Source organism: Podarcis bocagei (assembly GCF_964188305.1).
Source record: "Podarcis bocagei genome assembly, chromosome: 9".
Lineage (NCBI taxonomy): Eukaryota > Metazoa > Chordata > Lepidosauria > Squamata > Lacertidae > Podarcis > Podarcis bocagei.
In genome coordinates this window covers 31,777,937-31,798,206 of record NC_138134.1, presented here as the reverse complement: position 1 = coordinate 31,798,206, position 20,270 = coordinate 31,777,937, and the positions used below count along the sequence as shown (strand labels likewise).

General features: G+C 43.0%; 1 protein-coding gene across 1 annotated transcript in view; it reads right to left on the bottom strand.

Moving 5' to 3' along the window:
• GPM6A (glycoprotein M6A) overlaps nucleotides 1–19,075 on the bottom strand; it is a 179,537-nt gene extending 160,462 nt beyond the window's left edge. Inside the window, exon 1 of the mRNA XM_081209081.1 lies at nucleotides 18,942–19,075. Coding sequence (XP_081065207.1) covers nucleotides 18,942–18,945 — 4 coding nt within the window. The 5' untranslated portion in view covers nucleotides 18,946–19,075. The remainder of the gene's footprint in view (nucleotides 1–18,941) is intronic.
• Nucleotides 19,076–20,270: the final 1,195 nt, after the last annotated feature.

Below are 20,270 nucleotides of genomic sequence, written 5' to 3'. Positions count from 1 at the left end.
ATGGAGACCAGGTATCAGGGTCGCTGGGACGCAGTCATGATGGCTGACTACTGTTGGACTCTGAAGAGAGACCTCCCTGCCACTGAGCATTCCAGGAGTTCCAAGAAACAGAAGTTCAAGCCCTGAAGTTTGAAAAATGGTGAAGCAACATGCAATTTACGTGTACTTACCTTTATCAATGCCCACCATTCAGTTTACAGTAATCGATGTTTCTATCAGGTAATCAATATATGTTGTTGGAAAAACATTTTTTTCTCTTAAAAACATATTTAGGATGATATGTGTTGACAAAAATCAGCTGATAATGCCACAAAAATGTAATCGATTTTGTCACAAGATCTGATTTTTTTCAAATCAACATAGCACAAAAACCTGACCTGATGGAGAGAAACGGATGCCATTTCCTGATTCAGCAGTGCAAAAATACCCTAAACCAGTTGTAGAAGTCTAGACAACATTCAAAAAGTAAAAAAATGTTGCCCAGTGTAATTAAACCAAAATGGAGGCGCCTGCCTCCCAACTACTAAATCCACTAATTCTATGCTTCTTTTACACCCCAAAATCCCAGTGTGGTACTCCACCAGTAAGAAGTGGAAATAATAATGGCAATGATTTACCGTATTTTTCCATGTACAGTGGTACCTCGGGTTAAGAACTTAATTCGTTTCGGAGGTCCGTTCTTAACCTGAAGCACCACTTTAGCTAATGGGGCCTCCTGCTGCCGCCGCGCTGCCACCACACGATTTCTGTTTTCCTCCTGAAGTAAAGTTCTTAACCCGAGGTACTATTTCTGGGTTAGCAGAGTCTGTAACCTGAAGCGTTTGTAACCTGAGGTACCACTGTATAAGACAATCTTTTTTGTGATAAGTTGAGGGTTGTCTTATACACGGGTTAATATGCTAAGTAAGCAAGGGCTGGTGCTGTGGTGGTAGCAGGGAAATGTTGGAGAGGAGGCTGTTTACCCACTGTTTCCAGTTTAGGAAGAGGATTTGGTGAGTGCCAGTATGCAGTGTATTACGGCACCAGTTCCGTCAGCCAAAGTGGGGGATTGTCGAAAAGCTGCTCAACAGCTCAGTGAACTTACAAAAGAAGCTCAGCAACTGTTGAGGGCTCCCAAAAATAGGGGCCGTCTTATACATGGGGTCGTGTTATGCACAGAAAAATACGGTATGTTGTCATGGCTGCTCTTCACTTTTCTTTTTTACTTTAGTAAAATACTCAGGGTATTGAGATAAGTAGGCAGTGACTCTTATTTAGAAGACTACATGAGAAGGCCTTACACAACTAAAAACATATAAAGTGGCTTTAATGCAATGCTCTCAAACAAACATGGCTTCCCAGAAGGAAATTTCCCATAATAAGAGCTTTTAAAAAGCAATATATCTCACAGACTAATTTTATTTTCACTAAACCTTTCAGATTAAATGGGATGTGCTAATACATTACTTCAGGATCCATGGTAATAAAATGCCAAAGAACAAGCTACAAGCTGTTTGTGACTTAAGATACTCAAAGAATTAATTTTATGCTGGCATATAGTGTACTGTAATTAGAAATGGCTCTCTGCATTGTGATTAAGCTAGTAACTATGGTAACCAAAGCAGAAGAGAACGAGTAAAAGGAAGACTAGCTGAATAAGCTAATGAAATCCCTGTATTAATCTGTTTATTTAAATGTAAGCAGAGATGGAATTGGAGCTTCATAAAATGGTGAACACAACTGAAATGAAAACTCACGTTATATGATTTATGTTATGTGGCACTGTTCCTGCAAGATGTGCATTAAGGTAACTGCTTCCATTTTTATATCAGAACATGTCAACCCACACAATCTTAAATGCTTTAAAAATACACTGTGCTGCATTTTTAAATTAATTATGTAGGATCTGGTGACACACGCAGCTCTTTATCTTACTCTGGGACTATACATACAGACATTATGCTGAAGTACCTTTTCCAATCTGACACATAGAGCTTGCTGATTCCCTGTAGCAATGGCACTGCATGCAGAGGCGTTGCTACGCTTGCACACAGGGAACCTAAACCCTGAATTCACCTGCTCCAAGTATCATCCAGCTGCCACCACTTGGCATATACCTTGAGCCCACACTTTGCATTTTAGAAGTATCTACCAACCCACTGCTACTGCCCACTGTAATATATTGGGACAAGGGCTCTTTAAAATGTTGCTGCTTCTCCTGAGAGATACTTTGTGGTGCCATTTTCAAAGTGCACAGGCCTGTGTTCCAAGCATGCTATGAAGCCCCATGGCTTTGTTTTAAAGTGAAAACTGGATTTTAAAGCCCTCGTGCCACTTCATATACAGTGGTACCTCAGGTTACAGACGCTTCAGGTTACAGACTCCACTAACCCAGAAATAGAACCTCGGGTTAAGAACTTTACTTCAGGATGAGAACAGAAATTGCGCGGTGGCAGCGGGAGGCCCCATTAGCTAAAGTGGTACCTCAGGTTAAGAACAGTTTCAGGTTAAGAACGGACCTACAAAATGAATTACAAAAGTTCTTAACCTAAGGTACCACTGTACTACTGAATAGTAACAGCCTAATCCTATACATGTCTACTCAGACAGAAGCCAGGCTGAGTTCAGTATGATTTACCCCCACAAGAGCATAGGATTGCAACTGAAGCAAAGTGCAGACCTGAGCTTTGAGTGACTAAAAAGACAGAGAAGCAAGGAAGGAGAAATGGGGGTGTGCACTGGGGGTTGCCCAGCCTGGACTGAGAGTGGGAAATGACAGCAACAAGGAAAGTGAGCTTTGTCAGCATCAGCATAGATTCCAGTTGGCTCCTTCTCTTGGTCGTTGGCCACTGGAGCTAGGCAGGGGTACATTGGAGAAGCTCATCCCTTAGAGGGGATGAGGCATACTCCCCCCAAAAAAGAGGGGAATAAGTGTAGTAACATGCTGCGCTGCTAGTGACACACATTTTCCCCAAGTGATCTTGTTCTGTCTCTCTTTCTCTCCCACAACTATATGTGCCATAATTGGAGAGAAACACAATGTACAAAACCCTGTACTTAAACTGGAATAAGCATCTCTCATTTCCATGTAAACCCCTAAAATACCAATCTCCCTAAAAGTTCCCTTAGAACACATTTCCCCAACCCCTTAGATTCCCATAGAACAGCGATTCCCTCACCCTAGCAGCCATTCAGCAAGGCCTCCTAGAACAGGCATCTCATGGCTCCACATAGGCTGAGAATGACTGTAATTCATGGCACTTAATGAACACTTTGGCTGCTTTTGCAACAATCAGTAGTGGGGATCTTCAGACCACTGTTTCATATTTCATTGTATTTATCCCATCCTTTCTCTGAGGAGCTTAGGGTATCATACATGGGTGTCGTCATTTGATTCTTCAACCACCCTGTGAAGTAGGCTGAAAACAAGACAGAATTTTTTGTAGGCCTACCCAGTTAAACTTTGTGGCTAAGCAGGGTTTTGAAGTCAGGCGTTCCTAATGCAAAGGCAAATATTTTGTCCACCATGCCACAGCCACTTAACATGCAATGGATTTACTGCACAGCCAGTTGGGGTCTGTGCAAATCAGCCCTGCCTTTTCCCATCTGCACAATGTTGACAGAATTACTTTAAGGGTCTGTCGGCTCTTTTCACCGAGTAGGTGAAAATAGTTTTATTTTCAAGCACATGTCGTTACTGAGACACATTTTTCAAATCTGAATGATAACCTGCTGTTTTACCAGATCTTCAATTTAGCTATACAGTAGAAAAAGTTAAACAACAAATGCTATACATTGGTAAAATTAACTCTTAACATTGCTGATGCATGACAATACTTCAAAAGGAGGTCTGGAAACAGTGTACAGTATAGCCATCTTTGTTCTACCTCAAAAGTTGAAAAGATCAATTTAGTGAATCACAGCAAATTTTATTCACTCTGGGAGGACTTGTTGACATCCGTCTGTCTCAAGAGACAATGGTGTGCACTTCTGGGGGTGAAGTCAAACCACTGTGTTTGCAGCACCAAAGTGACCTCCCTGCTGCTCAAACCTGGGCAATGTATATGGAAGTCCAGGACCATCACTGATGTGGTCCAAATGAAGGCAGAGCAATGTGTATAAAGTTCCTGGTGCAGATTTCCAGAAACACATTAGTGTGATGCAAGCTATTCAGTTCAAACCGCATGTATTTCAAGAGTAAGGGTGTGCAGTTTCAGCTATTTCTTGGTCTGAGTGAGAATGTTTACTCTGCTGGTGGTGGTGCAACCATTCCTAAAGAAAACCAGCCCTGGATCCCTTGAATTGGAATAACTTTCAACCAGTCACAAATACCTGCTTTTTGAAAGTTGTGATGGAGCAGCTTCAAGTATTCTTGGATCACATTGATTCTTTCTATCCATTTTGATCTGTGTTCATGCCCGGCCATGGAAATGGGTTGCCCTTGGTCTCCCCGATGAATGGCCCTTACAAAGATTGGATAGTCATTGGATTGTCCAGAACACTTTGTTGCTCAGCGCATGAAGCTTACTGATTCGTGGTCACTGTGGACATGGAAGTTAACCTACTAACAGCTTCAAAAATAAATAAATAAATGAAAATTGACCCAACTGAAAAATTCAGAAACACCATCTTTCAATTTTGGACTGGCAAACTCTAGCAGGTCTCAGAAACTGGAAGTTGGTAAATACCGTATTTTTCGCCCTATAGGACCCCTATCACTTTTCAGGCTTCGCGCAGCTCTCTGCAAGCTAGTGCTGGGCTCCCACGGCTTGCGGCGCCGGGCGCCGGGCTCCCACGGCTTGCGGAGAGTTGCCTGTTCTGGGGGCTGGGGTCGGGGGAAGCTTGGGCTCCCCCCGCCCCAGCCCCATGCCTGGGGGGGAAATAATTTTTTTCCCTTTATTTCCCCCCAAAAAAACTAGGTGCGCCTTATGGGACGGTGCGTCCTATAGGGCGAAAAATACGGTATCTCTCCACTATTTGCACTTGGATGGCCATTTTATATGCAGCAGTTGGACCTAGCACTCTCGCTGATGGCCTCCATTGGTACCTACCTACAATTTCATTTTCAGTCATATATATATTATTTTAACTCTCAGAAGGAAAATATACTATGCTGATCATGGAGAGATTTCAATAACTTAAAAATAAAAGATCAGTCATATCATAGCAGCTGTAGTCATCTCTTCTTTGCTAGCCAAGGCCGGCCGATAGAAGGGCCTAGAATTATGTATCCTGACATTGTTCAAAACAACATTCTATTTGCTATTGCGTTTGGCTGCCAAATGTGGGTTTGCAGTGCAGATGAAAAAGATACTGTAAGTCTTCTTTATAATATGATATATGGGTCTGATTCACCTATAGACCCCAGAACTGTCTATTTCACAGTTCATCCTACATAGTCCTGTTCCTAAATGGACTATAATCAGAGAACAAATGTTCTCTAGAAAGGTGCTTACACAGCAAAATAGCTTGGGATGACTTCTGCAGTGAACCATGCCACATGCTGAGAGAGACTGCTTAAAGGTTAAGCCTTAACCCTTAACCCTCCAAGTCTCTTTTCTTTTTCTTTTTTTCTTTTTTGCAGCTTAAAATCACTCTTCCCAAGCTCCTTCTTCACCCATGGGAAGAAAGATTAGCTTAACATATAGTTTGAGCCTGGTAAAGGCTTTCAGACAACATGGGAATCCAGTACGCATGATATTCAGAAATTAATTTACACTTAATTACACTCATTTAATTTTTGCTGTCTCTGAAAATTCATTATGATCTTCAGGGGATTAAAAAAGAAGCTTCAACATTGCTCATAGTCAATGGATATACATAAATCCATTAACATTGTAAAAAAGAAACATCTTTTGTTAAAATGTCAGAAGAATATAAAGCTGCATCATCGGCTAGTCAAGTCTATCTAGGCCAATATCTTTTATAGCTGCAATCTCATGCAGCCGCTTCTGCAGGAAAGGCACTAACTGAACAGAACATTTCCCTCGTAATCTTTGTACACCACCATTTGTTCTCAGGTGGACATCCTTAAAATGAGTATGTAATTAGCATATGCAATCCCCACAGGAAGTGTAGCATTCATAAATTGCTCATGATATGGAGAGCCCTGGAACTGTCCCTATTCTTGCACAAACTGTATCACACTCACATGCAGACACCCCACAGAAAAGGCAGCCACCCCAACTCCAGCATAGCAAATGGCAGGTTGGTAGGCAAGCAAGCAAGCAGCATGGGTGGCAAGTGGCCTAGACATACTGTTTAACGGAGGGGAAGCACATCATTAAATGTGACTGCAGAGATGTTTGACAGAGGCAGGAAGACACGTCACATACCAAGCCGCCATTATTGGCAGCAGTTTCTAATCAAGCTTGGGTACTCATGAAACTCTCCTAACACCAACAATTCCTTCAGGAAGAGCTTCAAAAGGAAATGTTGTGTGCATTTTTCCCATCTCGGTCAACACTTGCTTTTCCCACATTGCCCCCCCCCACCGGAGATGTGTAAGCTAAAACTACATTGGGAGTGTGTGTATATCTCCATTCAGGGCTAGTCCTACCATTAAGCAGAGTGAGGGGATCACCTCAGGGAGCTGATTTTGAGTTCATGAAAGGACAGCAAAAGTCCTATTTCAGATGAGATTCAGAGGTAGAGAACAAGAAAGCATGAGGGAAATGTCAAGGGTCAAGCAGTAGAAACTGATTGTGCAGACTGAGAGAGTTGGTGGAGCCTGTGATTCCCTTTTGTGAAATTTCTAAGACTATAAAAATTGACAGATAGATATGCAAGAGACCATAGTCCCAAGCAGCTATACCAATCAGGCAATAAAACTATGAAAAGCCTCATTTTCAGTGGATTAAGACAGAAACCTGCCATGATTTTAAAGTATAGTAATGTCTACAAGTTATTTTTACTATGTCTGCTTTTTTCTTCTTCTTCAAAAAAGGGAAGAACAAAATAACAATCAATTTCACACGTAGCTCCAGTTTGCAATATGAAACTAGTACATAAAGATATATTGCCCTCTGCTGGTTGGAATGAATTGTGATACATTGTTTGTTTATTTTTACTGCTGGTTTCCTGCAACAGAAAGGGACTGAATAACAGTATCAAAATAAAAAAACACACACAACTCTTGTCCAGTTTTTTAAGATAAACCATCTAGGTTCATTCTAGGTAACAAAAAAGAAGGCAGGACGAGAAAGCCATCCCATTATTTCCTTCCACTCCAAGCTGCCACAGTCATTATCAACCCTTGTTAGTGCCTAGTTTGATTAAAATCCACCGTTGTCACTGTCATGCTCAAAGTTGCTAACAAAATTACCACTGTACAGAACAGTTACAACAATGCAAAATAAAAGCAGCTTAAGGATCCGCATAAGGAACATGTTGATAGAAAGCTGGGGTGCTAAATTTGGCCACTTTTTCTGCTACTGTCGTGAAAAAGTCCTGCAGAGGCAGCAAGAGTCAGGCCCATGCAGTGGGGCAGCTGGTTACATTTGCCCCACTCCTCAGAGGGCTAAGTCAGCCAGGAGGAGGGGGACACCAGGGGCCTGCCAGGCATATGCTGGTCATGCCAAGAGCACCATGGGCCTCAAACAAGACTCCTGCCTTAGACAAGCTCTGCACGGGTCTGCCAACGGTGCTTTTAAAAAACCAAGAAACTGAGCATGGAATTTGTCACTCCCATCTGCTGCCAATTGTGGTTTTTTGTAGCAGTAGCAGCGAGTGGTAAAAGCCGCACCAAAACGGAGAACTAGCTTCCTCTTTTTGGTGCTGTTAACTGGTACAGTGGTACCTCGGGTTACAAACGCTTCAGGTTACAAACTCCACTCACCTGGAAGTAGTTGCTCCGGGTTGCGAACCTTGCCCCAGGATGAGAACGGAAATTGCACACCAGCGGCACGGCAGCAGCAGGAGACCCCATTAGATAAAGCGCGCCTCAGGTTAAGAACGGTTTCGGGTTAAGAACGGACCTCCGGAACGAATTAAGTTCGTAACCCGAAGTACCACTGTAGTAGCAACAGGAATGCGAAATCACTGCCTTGCATTTTAGGATTCTGTAGTCTCAAAGTAAGTGTCCCAAATTGTGAGTGTTATACTTGGAGTGTTTATGGGCAGGCTCATATAGAGCTTGTTAGGGGCCCGGGTCAGGAGTCTTGTTAGAATACAGTTCTTGGCATGACGGCACAAGTCCAGCAGGCCCTTTGTGGGGGGGCCCGGCTGGTTTAGCTCTCCAAGGCCTGGAGCAAAGCTACCTGGCTGCCCCTTCTCTGCACAGGCCTGTCTACAGGGTCATCAGCATGGCATCTGCTGCTTCCAGGATGCTCACCAGTAGCTCCTATGGCACCTGTAAACTGTGTCAACATGTATTTCCTCAAAAATCCACAATTCATGCGTGAGGGGCAGGCCCACACCTTTCGTGGGTCCTCTTCCCCTGCCTCTCTTTTAGATGTTTCAGTCATGTTATGTTATGCCATAATCCCATAGCAGTCTTTTTGTTATGCCATGCCCCAAACCACATATTTCTGGGTTATGGCCATTTTGTGAGTGGAACCCACAGAACTTACTCAAAATTTCAAATGTGTCCCTTCAGCCCACTGCTTTACATTACAACTTCAAATAATATATTGATGCAAATAAAAGATGGAGATAACCCTTCTATCAAAACTATATATACAGGACTCATCTATACAGCTGCAAATAAAATGTTTTAAAATGTGCTGTGAAGTGTGATATACAAACGTGACACTAGATAGAGACAGTGAGCTATGCCAAATTCAGTGTATTTTTCAAAATGTTTTTATTTAAAAGCATTTGCACATAGATCCCACCACAGTCTGATGAGCATATTTCCATGGTGAAACTTAAGGTCATATTATGTTTCAGACTGCAGAAAGCCTATCTAATAAGTGTACTGGATAAATTATGTGGCAAATTATATTTTGGTTATAAGCAAAGATGGTTCCTGTCCACAAATTCTTCTGATTTGCAGATTTATGTGGTCATTTCAAAAGTGTTACTAAATGCAAGAAATCTGGCAGATTATAAACACACACATTTTTGTGTTATTAAAGTGCCAGTATCTCATTTTGTTTATTGCATGCTAGTTAATTTTAAATAATCTCAACAGCAAAGGAAGTATTACAATTTCTCTGAAGTAGTCTGTTTTTTACAGAGTACTTCAGAGTATTTTACCACTTTGAACAACAGGTTCACATATTTCTACAAATTAACATGCAGATGGATTCTTTTCCGCTGCTTTTTTTAATTTTCAAACATTTTCCCCACAATCCAGTATTGAACTCCTGCAAGTTAATGCACTGTGTACTCAATACTACTTCTATAGCAATGACAACTACGAACAGGTGTAACTTAAGCACATTAAAAGCAAAACTTTTATAAAATTGAAACCAGCTTTCTGCACGCAAGATCCGTCCTACATATCATGTAAATTAACTCCTATTTTTCAGCTGGCTGCTATATTGTTTTTGTGTAATTTGTTTTTACTTAATGGCAAGAGTTTTGTTTCACAAAAGGTTTTCAGAGTGGAAGGAAACCAAAGGCTGAAGGGTATATTTTGCCTGTTGTGAAAGGCATTTTGAGCAGCGGTTCTCAGCCAGGGGATCACTTCCATGCATTATTTGGAGAAAATTAGCTATAAAGACAAAGGACTGGAGCTAAATGGTATGAATCAAAACTAACTGAGTAAAATATATTTGAAAACGTGTGTATGCAATGATGAAAACAGGAAGCAAAAATGCAAAGTTTTGAAAAGTTACACTGCCCAGATTCTCCATGCCCTCTCAGTTTCAAATGGAAACTCTTCAGAACAAGATTGCATGGTAGCAAATGCATGCAGCTAGTTGCCTAAGGAATGCATTTTATTACTGGACATGAATTTCATATGGCAGCCCAAACTTCTAGCTACTTCTAGTCATGCTACATTACAACTAAACTGAATGTGAGAAAACTGGAGGATTTGTTTGCATTTCTGAATGAATTAAAAGTTCCATTCTACTCAAGCACAGAGGTTTTTTTCTATTGATGTTGGGATAACCTTTGCCATGATTTTCAAACTGTGACATATAAAACTTTATTTTATCATCACTGGTGATCCACACACTGATAATCTCAAGACTGGACTAACGTAATGTGTTCTTTGTGGGACTGCCCTTGAACTTCGTTCAGAATCTTGAGTTAGTTCAGAATGTAGTGGCAAGGTTTCTCTCTTGGGTGACTTACTGCAAACATTTAACAGCACATCTTAAAACAGCTACACTGGCTGCCTGTAGTTGCCTGCTTCTAGCTATTTGCATTGACTTACAAAACCCTTTAACTTGAGGCCTGGATACCTGAGAGAACACCTTCTGCTGTACAGACCAAAAATATATTTTAAAAAATGGCTGAGGGAGGCTCTATTAGCTTAGACCTGCTTAATATTTAGCAATATGAAGGAGAGCCTTCTCGGTGGTGGCACTTCAGGTTTTGAACACCCTTCCCTTGAGATATGGCTAGTGCCTACTCTTTTAAACTTTCAATGCCAGGCTTTCTGTGGACTTTAGCACCAATGGCTGTTAGCTGTAAATACCTTTATGTACTTTTATGACATAGCCAGATTTATTTTAATTTGTAACCCACTTTGGAATTGCATTTATTTTATTCATTTATATACTGCTTATATTGCAAAAAAATTGTAATGAATAACACGTGAGATGTGTTTTAAGTAAGGAATGAAAAAAGAAAATAAAAAAATTCCTTCCAGTAGCACCTTAGAGACCAACTAAGTTTGTTATTGGTATGAGCTTTCGTGTGCATGCACACTGTAAAGCCTAACTTGCAGTTTTGGTTAAAAAAAGGAAAAACCTGTCTTTTTTGCATACTCCACTACAAGAAAGAGATAGATTCAGTAATCTGCATTTATCTTCTCTAATAGCCTAGGAAGGCAGCTCAAAATGCAGAAAACAGAGGCTCTGCTGAAGAAAGTACTGCTATTTCAAAGCACTTTTCAGAATCAATCCTTTCTTATTATTTTTAACAAAGGTGGGGGGACTTCACAGGACAAACATATGCAGTGAAATAAGTTCTTTTTGAACTTGGCACACCAGCAAGGTTTCAAAAGCTTTCTAACAAAAGACTGCAAATTGCTCTAAGGGGATTTGATAAGTTAAACACAAAGGAGTCGTGCTTTATGGCATAACTTGTATTTCCTATGCTCTTGAGTACCAGATTCATTTCCAACCAAGGCAACAGCAACATATATTAATTCTGCCAAGGGTGAAGATCTTGCAGCACTTAGTACTCAGGAGCAGACACCAGTTAATATGTTAATTTTCTTCCATGAAGATTTAAATACCAAGCTATGCATAGGCATTACTGTTTGTATATAACTTTTAGTCCTGACACAACATATTTTAATACCCACCAGAGACTTTGCTGAGTTGCAATTGTAAACATATGTCTGGCAGTTTCCAGTTGGTGAAAAAAGGCATGAGTAATATCTCAGAGGAGGGAGCTTTGGATATTGTTGCAACAAGAATTCACTGTGCAAGAGTAAACACAAATTTAAAGGAGACAATTGAAATGTTGCTGTTTATCTTGTCATTTGTAGTGATCTGCATGACAAAGTATAATAAAAGTAACAATAATGAACACTAGTTCTTTCAAAATTTTCAAAACAATTTACATATATTTTCTTGCTATAATACAGTTCTGCAAGGTAGTCTATAATTATATTTTTAATACATAAAGGAAACAATAAAATAACAGTACAGTGGTACCTCAGGTTACAGACGCTTCAGGTTACAGACTCCGCTAACCCAGAAATATTACCTCGGGTTAAGAACTTTGCTTCAGGATGAGAACAGAAATCGTGCTCCGGCGGCGCGGCAGCAGGAGGAGGCCCCATTAGCTAAAGTGGTGCTTCAGGTTATGAACAGTTTCAGGTTAAGAACGGACCTCCGGAACAAATTAAGTACTTAACCCGAGGTACCACTGTAATGGACACAGATTTGCTGAGCTACTCATAATATTACTGCTGGTTACATATGTCTGCCCACCCAAACCAATTGCATAGACAGCCCACATACAGCAGAAAGGGGGCCAAAGACTGGGAGAGGGTGCCCTACCTAAGACCTACAAGCTAGTTCACTGCAAGGGCCAGATTCAAAGTGGGGGTGGCCGAATTTGTAACTCATTCTTTTAGGGACTGTACCACACAACTTATCAGTAAAAGCAATAGTGCGTGCATATTTAACTCTAGTAAAATCCCAACATTTCAGTCTTTTAATATGAATAAAATGTGTGCTTCTTCTGTAAACAAGTTTGTGGTGTTTCTTTGTTTTTTAAAAAAACTTAATTAGAGATCTGCCAACAAACAAAACCCCTTGCATGCACACATACTACATGCTATCGTTATAAGAGATTAGAGTGGTTCAAGAAGAAAAACACAGGAGAGGCAGAAAAGCATGATTTACATGCCACGAAGAGATTGCATTGAATATGCAATCATGTTTAGAGCTGAAAATTAATTCACATAAGAAGCTACTGAGGTTTCAAAGTTAGTACGTCTGGCATCAAAAGCAAACACTGTCTGGATAACACCGGTAATGGTACAATTGATATAGTAAAACATGGAGAGTTCTACGTTGTCAGTTCTTGATTATGTGTTATCTGCACTTTTGTCATTGGAACAATGAAAATACTACACTTCAGTTGCAATGTTATGCCCAAACAGACACAGAATTAAGAGCTTATGTATGGGTCCCCCTGTCCTATACACAAACCACCCCAATGTATGCTTATCCAACTTTAAAATAAAATTGAAACTCCAAGGAAGAATATTATTTTCCTTTCCAAGGTAATTTATTACATTGCTAAACTGATCCCGAAGCTATGATGTTTCTCACTTTCTCTCTTGATGTTTACATTACATCTCCTTTCTATAATCTAAACTCATCACTTCTTTTCCCAGGCTAGTAGACAAGACTAAACAACCAGTTGTCTCCTTTTTCAAATATATAGTAACTTTGTAACTTTCTTCTCTGCGTTTTTTCCCTCTTCCCAGCCTACATGATCCTTTGAGAGCTCTTCCAATTCCTTTGCCAGATTGTCTAAACTTCTCCTGAATCACATGGTGCCGAAATGAATGCTTCTTTAAAGCAAACACAGCCCGCCATGAAGAACTAAACAGGTATAAATTTCATGCATTTTTTCCTACTTTCACTGCATCAGATGTAATCAGCCTTCGGGTTGCTTCTGTTTAAGCCATGGTAACAGACCAGTTAATCATGATTAAATCAAATTATTTAAATGGGTCTACTCTAAGTATGACTTACTCAGAGGCAACACTTTAATTGGAGGTTACATGTTTTAACCATAATAAAATGTATGGCAGCGGGGGAATTTAAAAGGGTGCTTGATATATGCCACACATAAACACATATTTATTCACTAAGATCTGCAACATTTACAACACAGTCCTATACTCTGAGGCAAGTCATATTGAGTTCATTGAGGTTTATTCCCAAGTAAGTGGGGTTGGGACTGCAGTTTTAGACAATCAATTGGACAGGACAGTAATTCTGGAGCAGAGCATCTGTCTTGCATATGGAAGGTCCCAAATTCAATCCTCAGCATCTTCAGGTACAGCTGGCAGAATCCCCTGCCTTGAACTTTGGAAAGCCACTGCCAGCCCGTGTAGACAATATTGAGCTAGATGGAACAACAGTCTCACCTGGTACAATGCAACTTCCTATGTTATCTAACTTAATGGGAAAATAATCTATTGAAAACCTTAATGAGTGTAAAAAGTACTCAAAACCAGAAAGCAGATTTAAATTTACTCTTAATGTGAGTACATACAAAATACATTGATAGCATTTTTCCACGCAAGACAGTTGCTGATGAAGCACGAGTAAAAATTATTTTAAAGTATTTCCCCCCTCCATGCCTATTTTTATGTGAATGCATGAATATTTAATCCAATAATGGATTAAAAGCTATATCAAGTGTGTGTATGTGTGTTGTGTGTTACAGTCGTTTTCCAAGATAAATGACTATAGGATTGTGGTTTTAGGACCATACTATTCATGAGGCAGAACATATGTCATCAAATATCACATGGTTTTTCTTTACTTTGAAGCACTTGTGAAAGGGGGTACTGGTAATTCAAGTCAAGGAACTGCGACTGGGGAAACAGGTTAACCCTTTCCCCCTGTGTTACTCCCTTATCAAAATCACCCCACAAGTTGCTAATAACCACCATCAGGAGAACAGACATCATGTCTGTATTTACACCTTTCCCCACCTGCAGCCAGCTAACTAACTTTGAGAAGGAGGGTTTCTGTAACTCCCCCACATTACTTTAGCACACACCCCTCACCTGGCCAGGGGCTTTGGAGCAAAGGAAAATATGTCAGAAGATCATGCCATGTATCTCCTATGCCAGGCATAAATTCTCCCCTAGGCCTTTTTTTTTAGAGAGAGAGAAAGACACATTTAGGAACTATTGTTCTAGGAAATTTATATATTATGTAGTCAGAATAGTTTTGGCCCAGGAAAAGCTACGGTATCTTCAGAAAATGTATCCTGGCAACGTCTAAGCCACTAAATTTACATGCATGCTGGTATCAAGTACTGGAGACACAGAGGAAAAAAAAGAGGCAAGAATCATTACGAACAAATTGCAGCTGACTTTGTTACCCCTCTCCTTGTCCTTTTTTTATAACTAATACTCTAGATTCCACAGTTTATGGGCACTGTTGCATGAAAAAGTATAATCTGATTTTCTCCTCCAGCGGTACTTGTTGTATCTTGGAACTACATTCAGACCCAAGACATTCTTTGGAAGCAGTGAACTGTTGCCTTGCTTCCAGAGTTGGGATGTTTCCTAGTAGAGGAAAAACAAATCAAAGCAGGCAGAGTGGGGGAAGCCATGGAGAAGAGCCATGCAAGTCATCTTCATTAAAATTAGTTTTATTAACTTAAGGTTTTCCTACTGCAATGGTCAGTAGCGCATTAAATTCATATAAGCATAGGACCTAAGAAGTAGGAAAACTCAGATATCTAGTCCTTGACTATTCACGGACTATCAGCTAATCCGTGGCTATTCTGGTTTTAGCTTTTGTAGCCTAAACCCTAGTTAATCATAGTGGACAACAAATCATAGAACTGTGTGGATGGAAGGGGCCCCAAGGGTCATCTAGTTCAACCCCCTGAAATGCAGGAATCACAGCTAAAGAATCCCTGACAGATGGCTACCTGACCTATGCTTAAAAACCTCCACTGAAGGAGAGTCTACCACCTTCCATAGAATCCATTCTACTATCAGGAAGTTTTTCCTAATGTTTAGTCAGAATACTGCACAGAAACACACCCACACAAGTTGAAGGGGTTTGTTTTTACAAGTAAGGTTAAAGACAGGTCCATATTCTGAAAGCAGAAATGTAATACATGGCTGAACCTCAAAAAACTCCATGCTGACATCCATCCCCAACAGGGCTGCCAACCTGAATAAAATATGGGGGGCGGCAGGTAAGCCCCACCCAGCATAATAAATCACACACACCATTTGAATGGCAATATCCATCAACTTGGGTGGGCAGGCTCCTCAAATATTTTATTGGGGGTGAGGGGCCTCAGCCCCTAGGAGTTGGGTCCTATGTTCCCCAAGACTGCTTGTTCCATTGGCAGAATGCTCTTAATGTAGCATTAATAAAAGAAGATGCCTCTAGTCTAAGTGTTATATATCACTTTTATTGTTCAAATGAGGCCTGCTGCTGGAGGGAAGGTGGGTCATTATTCAAGGGAAGGAAACTGAGTTATGTTTATGAAAGGAAAGGGTTGACATTACTAAGCGCAAGGCAGGGGAGAACAGAGAATATCAGAAACTGGTATTCTGAACCTTTTCCCAGCATGTGGCTACAGCGATTAGTAAAACTTTGCCTACCAACCATGGATGTGTACTGCACATGATATAACTAACTGCAAATTTTCGTATGTTTACAACCACTGACTATGTGTACAGAATGCAGCAACTCAAATAGGAAAATGGAGTAGTATTGTTTTAAAAAGAAACCCACCCCAAATGTTCCCATTATGCAGAATCCCTGCCAAGAGGGGAAAGTTGCCAATCCTACTACAAAACCCTGGCAAACCATTCATTAAGACAATTCTGGCACATTTGTTCACATTCATCACTGAACTATATAACTTCATAGTATCAGGAGAATTCTGGCAAAACACCTAATGCCCTTTTATCAATGGTGGAAACCTAGCCTGTACCAACAGACAGCAAAGTTTAAAAAGCTACTTAGATACAGCAACCCCTAATGGTCTGAGCCTACACCCACAAACCCATTCAGAAAAGTCTTACTGATTGCCTACACAACTACAGTAAATACATTTAGTAAACGCAAGATTTTGGGCTCCTCTCCAAATTTTGGCACATGTCTCACATGACACATCTTAAGTCCAAAGCTTGCCTCACACCTTCTGAGTGAATACCTCAAGTAACCAGGGGTTGTTATGCTGTTCTGTAGTAAACTGTTCTGCAACCTTCTGACAAATGGCAAGATATACATGGCTTACTAAGGGACCCTCCTTCTTAGTGCACATTCATGATTATTGACCTTTGAATTGCACATTCATTATTATTTGCGTTCATGATGCTGCTGGGGTGGTGAGGGTAGGTGTACTCAGTGGCTGTGTGTTTTAAAATATATATACTTTCTGCAGTGATCTAGGGAGGCAAAAAGTGAGTGTCTGCACTGAGCTGAAGGATGGGCCAAGCTGAGCAAGCAAGCCATACATACATACATCTTCTACATACAACTTAGTAACACTGTGAAACTGTAGAGCTACCCAACCTGGGCATGGGGCAACTGGGACAATTTGCTCCAGGCCTGCTACTAATGATTACTGAATGCCACCTAAGATTTTCAGGCGAGGTGCCACCGGAGAGAGATTTTCTGTGGTAGTTATCATAAGAAAATGTATAGGAGTGGTGTGAAGCCAGACCTTAAGAGAGGAAGTCTTCCTGAGTGAGTAGTGGTGAAGGCCAGCAGCAGGCCACAACATGGAGACCTGTGACACAGAGCCCCATGAAGCCAAAGGAAGTTCTGCCAGATGCGGGTTGGAATCTGGAAGAGGCAGTACAACCTTATCCCTATTTCCTTATCCCCATGTAATTATTATTATTATTATTATTTATTTATTTCATATGCTGCCGTTCATCACAAGCTCTTAGGGCAGTTCTCAGAACATAAGAAAAAATGAAGCACATCTATCCATCTGCAAGAATCTGTAGTCCTTGCATGTAACAACATTTGCATGTGGCCACCAACATTGTGCACATATGCATGAGTCTTTGCAGAAGGGAAACAGGAGGGCTGCCAACATCACACCTACTCCAGGCCCCATAACCCTCTGGGTGGCCTTACAATGTTGACCACAGGGGTAAGGGGAACTAAAGGTATGCCTTGCCCTGGGCACTATTTATCCTAGGGACAATTTAAGGACAATTTAAGACATTTTGACACCTGAGGTGAACCACAAAATGGCATTGTTGTCATAGTTCCTGGCACCACCAATGAAGAAATGCACCAAGAACAAAGCTGGAAAATCAAATCAACCCTACCCAACAGATGAACTGGCAATCAAAGGCCAGTGTGGGGCGGGGGGGGGGGGTGGTGTCCACTTTGAATCATGCCAGGCAGGTGCATAGCCCAGTAGACCCCAGAGTGCAGCCCTTCACATTTCCTCCCTAGGGATGGGAAGACACCAGCAGCACCTTCTAGTCATCAGAGGCCCTGCAGAGGCAGCACTGGAGGAGCTGCAAGGGGACAGCAGATCTGGCCTCCAAAGAGCATGCCGCAGCCCTGAATGACACATTGGTAGGCAATGCGTTCATTGGAGGCCAGATCTGCTGCCTCTGTGGATCCTGCTACCTGAGGCAGTGAAGACCTTGCCTAGTGGGTGTGTCGGTTCTGCTAGCAGTAGCAATCCTGCATACTGTTTACACATGGAAAAACTTTGGGGTGGTCACCCTGCTTATTTCCAATCAGTGCATATCCAGTAACTTCCTACAAGAATCCTTTAAACTTTTAAAGTGTCCTGCTTAGTTTTCCTCCGTTTTTTGTTGTAAAGCAATGATGTGGTGGAATCGGGGAAGCCTTGCAGAACCAACTAAAGTGTAAGAAAGCCACTGCTATTGTGCCAGGGGCTATTTTGCCGAATATAGCAAAAGACCACTCTGAGCTAGTAAACAAGTAAACCCCAAGGAAACAAAACAAGCAAAAGGCAGGGCTGTGGTAGCACGAGCAGCTGTAGAGCGGGGCGGGAAGGCTAGCTGGTTATTGTTTTGCCAGGAGAGCTTCTTGGGTCTCCGAAGCGGAGCGAGCTGCTCCTGCCCAAACACTCTCTTTTTCTTCCACTTCTACAACTTCGAGGGACGTGACTGACCCCCATCCTCCATTTCACGGCGGGTCTCCCTAAATGCAGCCGCGACGAGCGCCTTCTGTCGAGTCTTTTAACCTCGCAGCCCATAGACAACCAGTTACAAAAATACACAAAAAATACACAGTGGCGTAGCGTGGGGGGTGCAGGGGGGGGGGGCCGGCCGCACCGGGCGCAACATCTGGGGGTTAGGGTTAGGGGGCGCAAATCTACGGGTTAGGGGGCGCAAATTACTTGCCTTGCCCCGGGTGCACGCTACGCCACTGAAAATACACCTCCCCACCCTCACGCCTCTCCCCTGCCCCGGTCAGGGCGGGGGTCGCTGCAGCCGACTCTGACCCGGGATAGTCCCGCTTCGAGCGAGGCGCCAGGCAGCAACGCCGCTGCTCCGAGGGCGGGAAGTTGCCCAGCCGATGCCAACTCCCGTCGAAGTTTCCCCGGAGCCCCAACTTCGCGCGCCTCTCCGCCCCGAGGGCTCCTCCTTCCTCCCCCCGGGACTAACTCACCCATGTCGCCTCTCTCGGCTCCACGCGGGTCCCCCTGCAGCGCAGCAGCAGCAGCGGCAGCAGCTCCCTCAGCGACCCTCCGGCGCTCTCCCCGAGAGGAGCCGCCGCCTCGCCAGCTGCCCCCACCCCCCGTCCCTCGCCCCGGCGGCGTCAGCGGAGCGGAGGCGGGTCCCCAAGCCCCTCCCCACGCCCACCTGCCTCGTCCCGCGGCCGCCGGGAGGGTCGCCAAGGCGGAGCCCCCGCCTCAGTTTGGGGAACTGCCGACCAACTTCTCTCGGTTGGGCGGGAGAGCAGCGGGACAGCGGACGCGCTGCTGAGGCGCTTCTTCGTCTTTGTCGCCCGGGCGAGAGTAGCCAGGGCAGATAGGCTGCTTTCTGGGTCCCCACACAGCCGAGGGTCGAGCTGTACAAGGAGTTGAGGAAGGCGGGGGGGGGAAGCATGAGGAGCGTGGCCCCTTTTATTTGGAAGGGAAAGCATCGACAGCGGCTGCTGCTGCTAGTAAGGAGACGCGGTGGAACAGCGGGAGCAAACTTTCCTTGCTTCCCATGCTCGCCAGCAGAACCTGGAAAAAGAAGTAGAGAGAGGAGGACTCTCCAACCAGAAAGCCCCCTGGGAAAAGCGCTGAGACATCCTGCGTTGGACTACAACTCCCAGCAGCCGCAGATGTGGCCGATGATGGGGGAGGGTTGGAGATGCAGTTCAACACATCTGGAGGGCACCAGTTTGGGGGAGGCTGTTCTAAGCTTGGGGGTCTGTAATCAAGCAAGAAAAGGGAGTGACTGCTGCTCCTAACTCCTCTCTCTTGCTGACTGTCTCAAGGCACCGAGGCGGCAAGGACTGTACCCAAGTTGCAACCACCTCAGCTTGCTTGCTTGCTTGCTTGCTTTCTCTCTCGCTCGCTCTTTCTCTCTGAGAGGTACAGTGGTACCTCGGGTTACATACGCTTCAGGTTACATACGCTTCAGGTTACAGACTCCGCTAACCCAGAAATAGTGCTTCAGGTTAAGAACTTTGCTTCAGGATGAGAACAGAAATCATGCTCCGGCAGCAGAGCGGCAACGGGAAGCCCCATTAGTTAAAGTGGTGCTTCAGGTTAAGAACCGTTTTAGGTTATGTACGGACCTCCGGAACAAATTAAGTACTTAACCTGAGGTACCACTGTACTGTATATAAGGTTGATGCTAGACCTAGAGGGTCACCTCACCACCGCATTCAGCCTAGTGAACCACACCTGCCCTGCCCTCCAGAGGCAATGTGTGAGGGAGAGAAGGCAGTGGGTTCATTGGACCCAATCCCCATTCCCATGCCACCTACAAGGAGGGTGCAGGT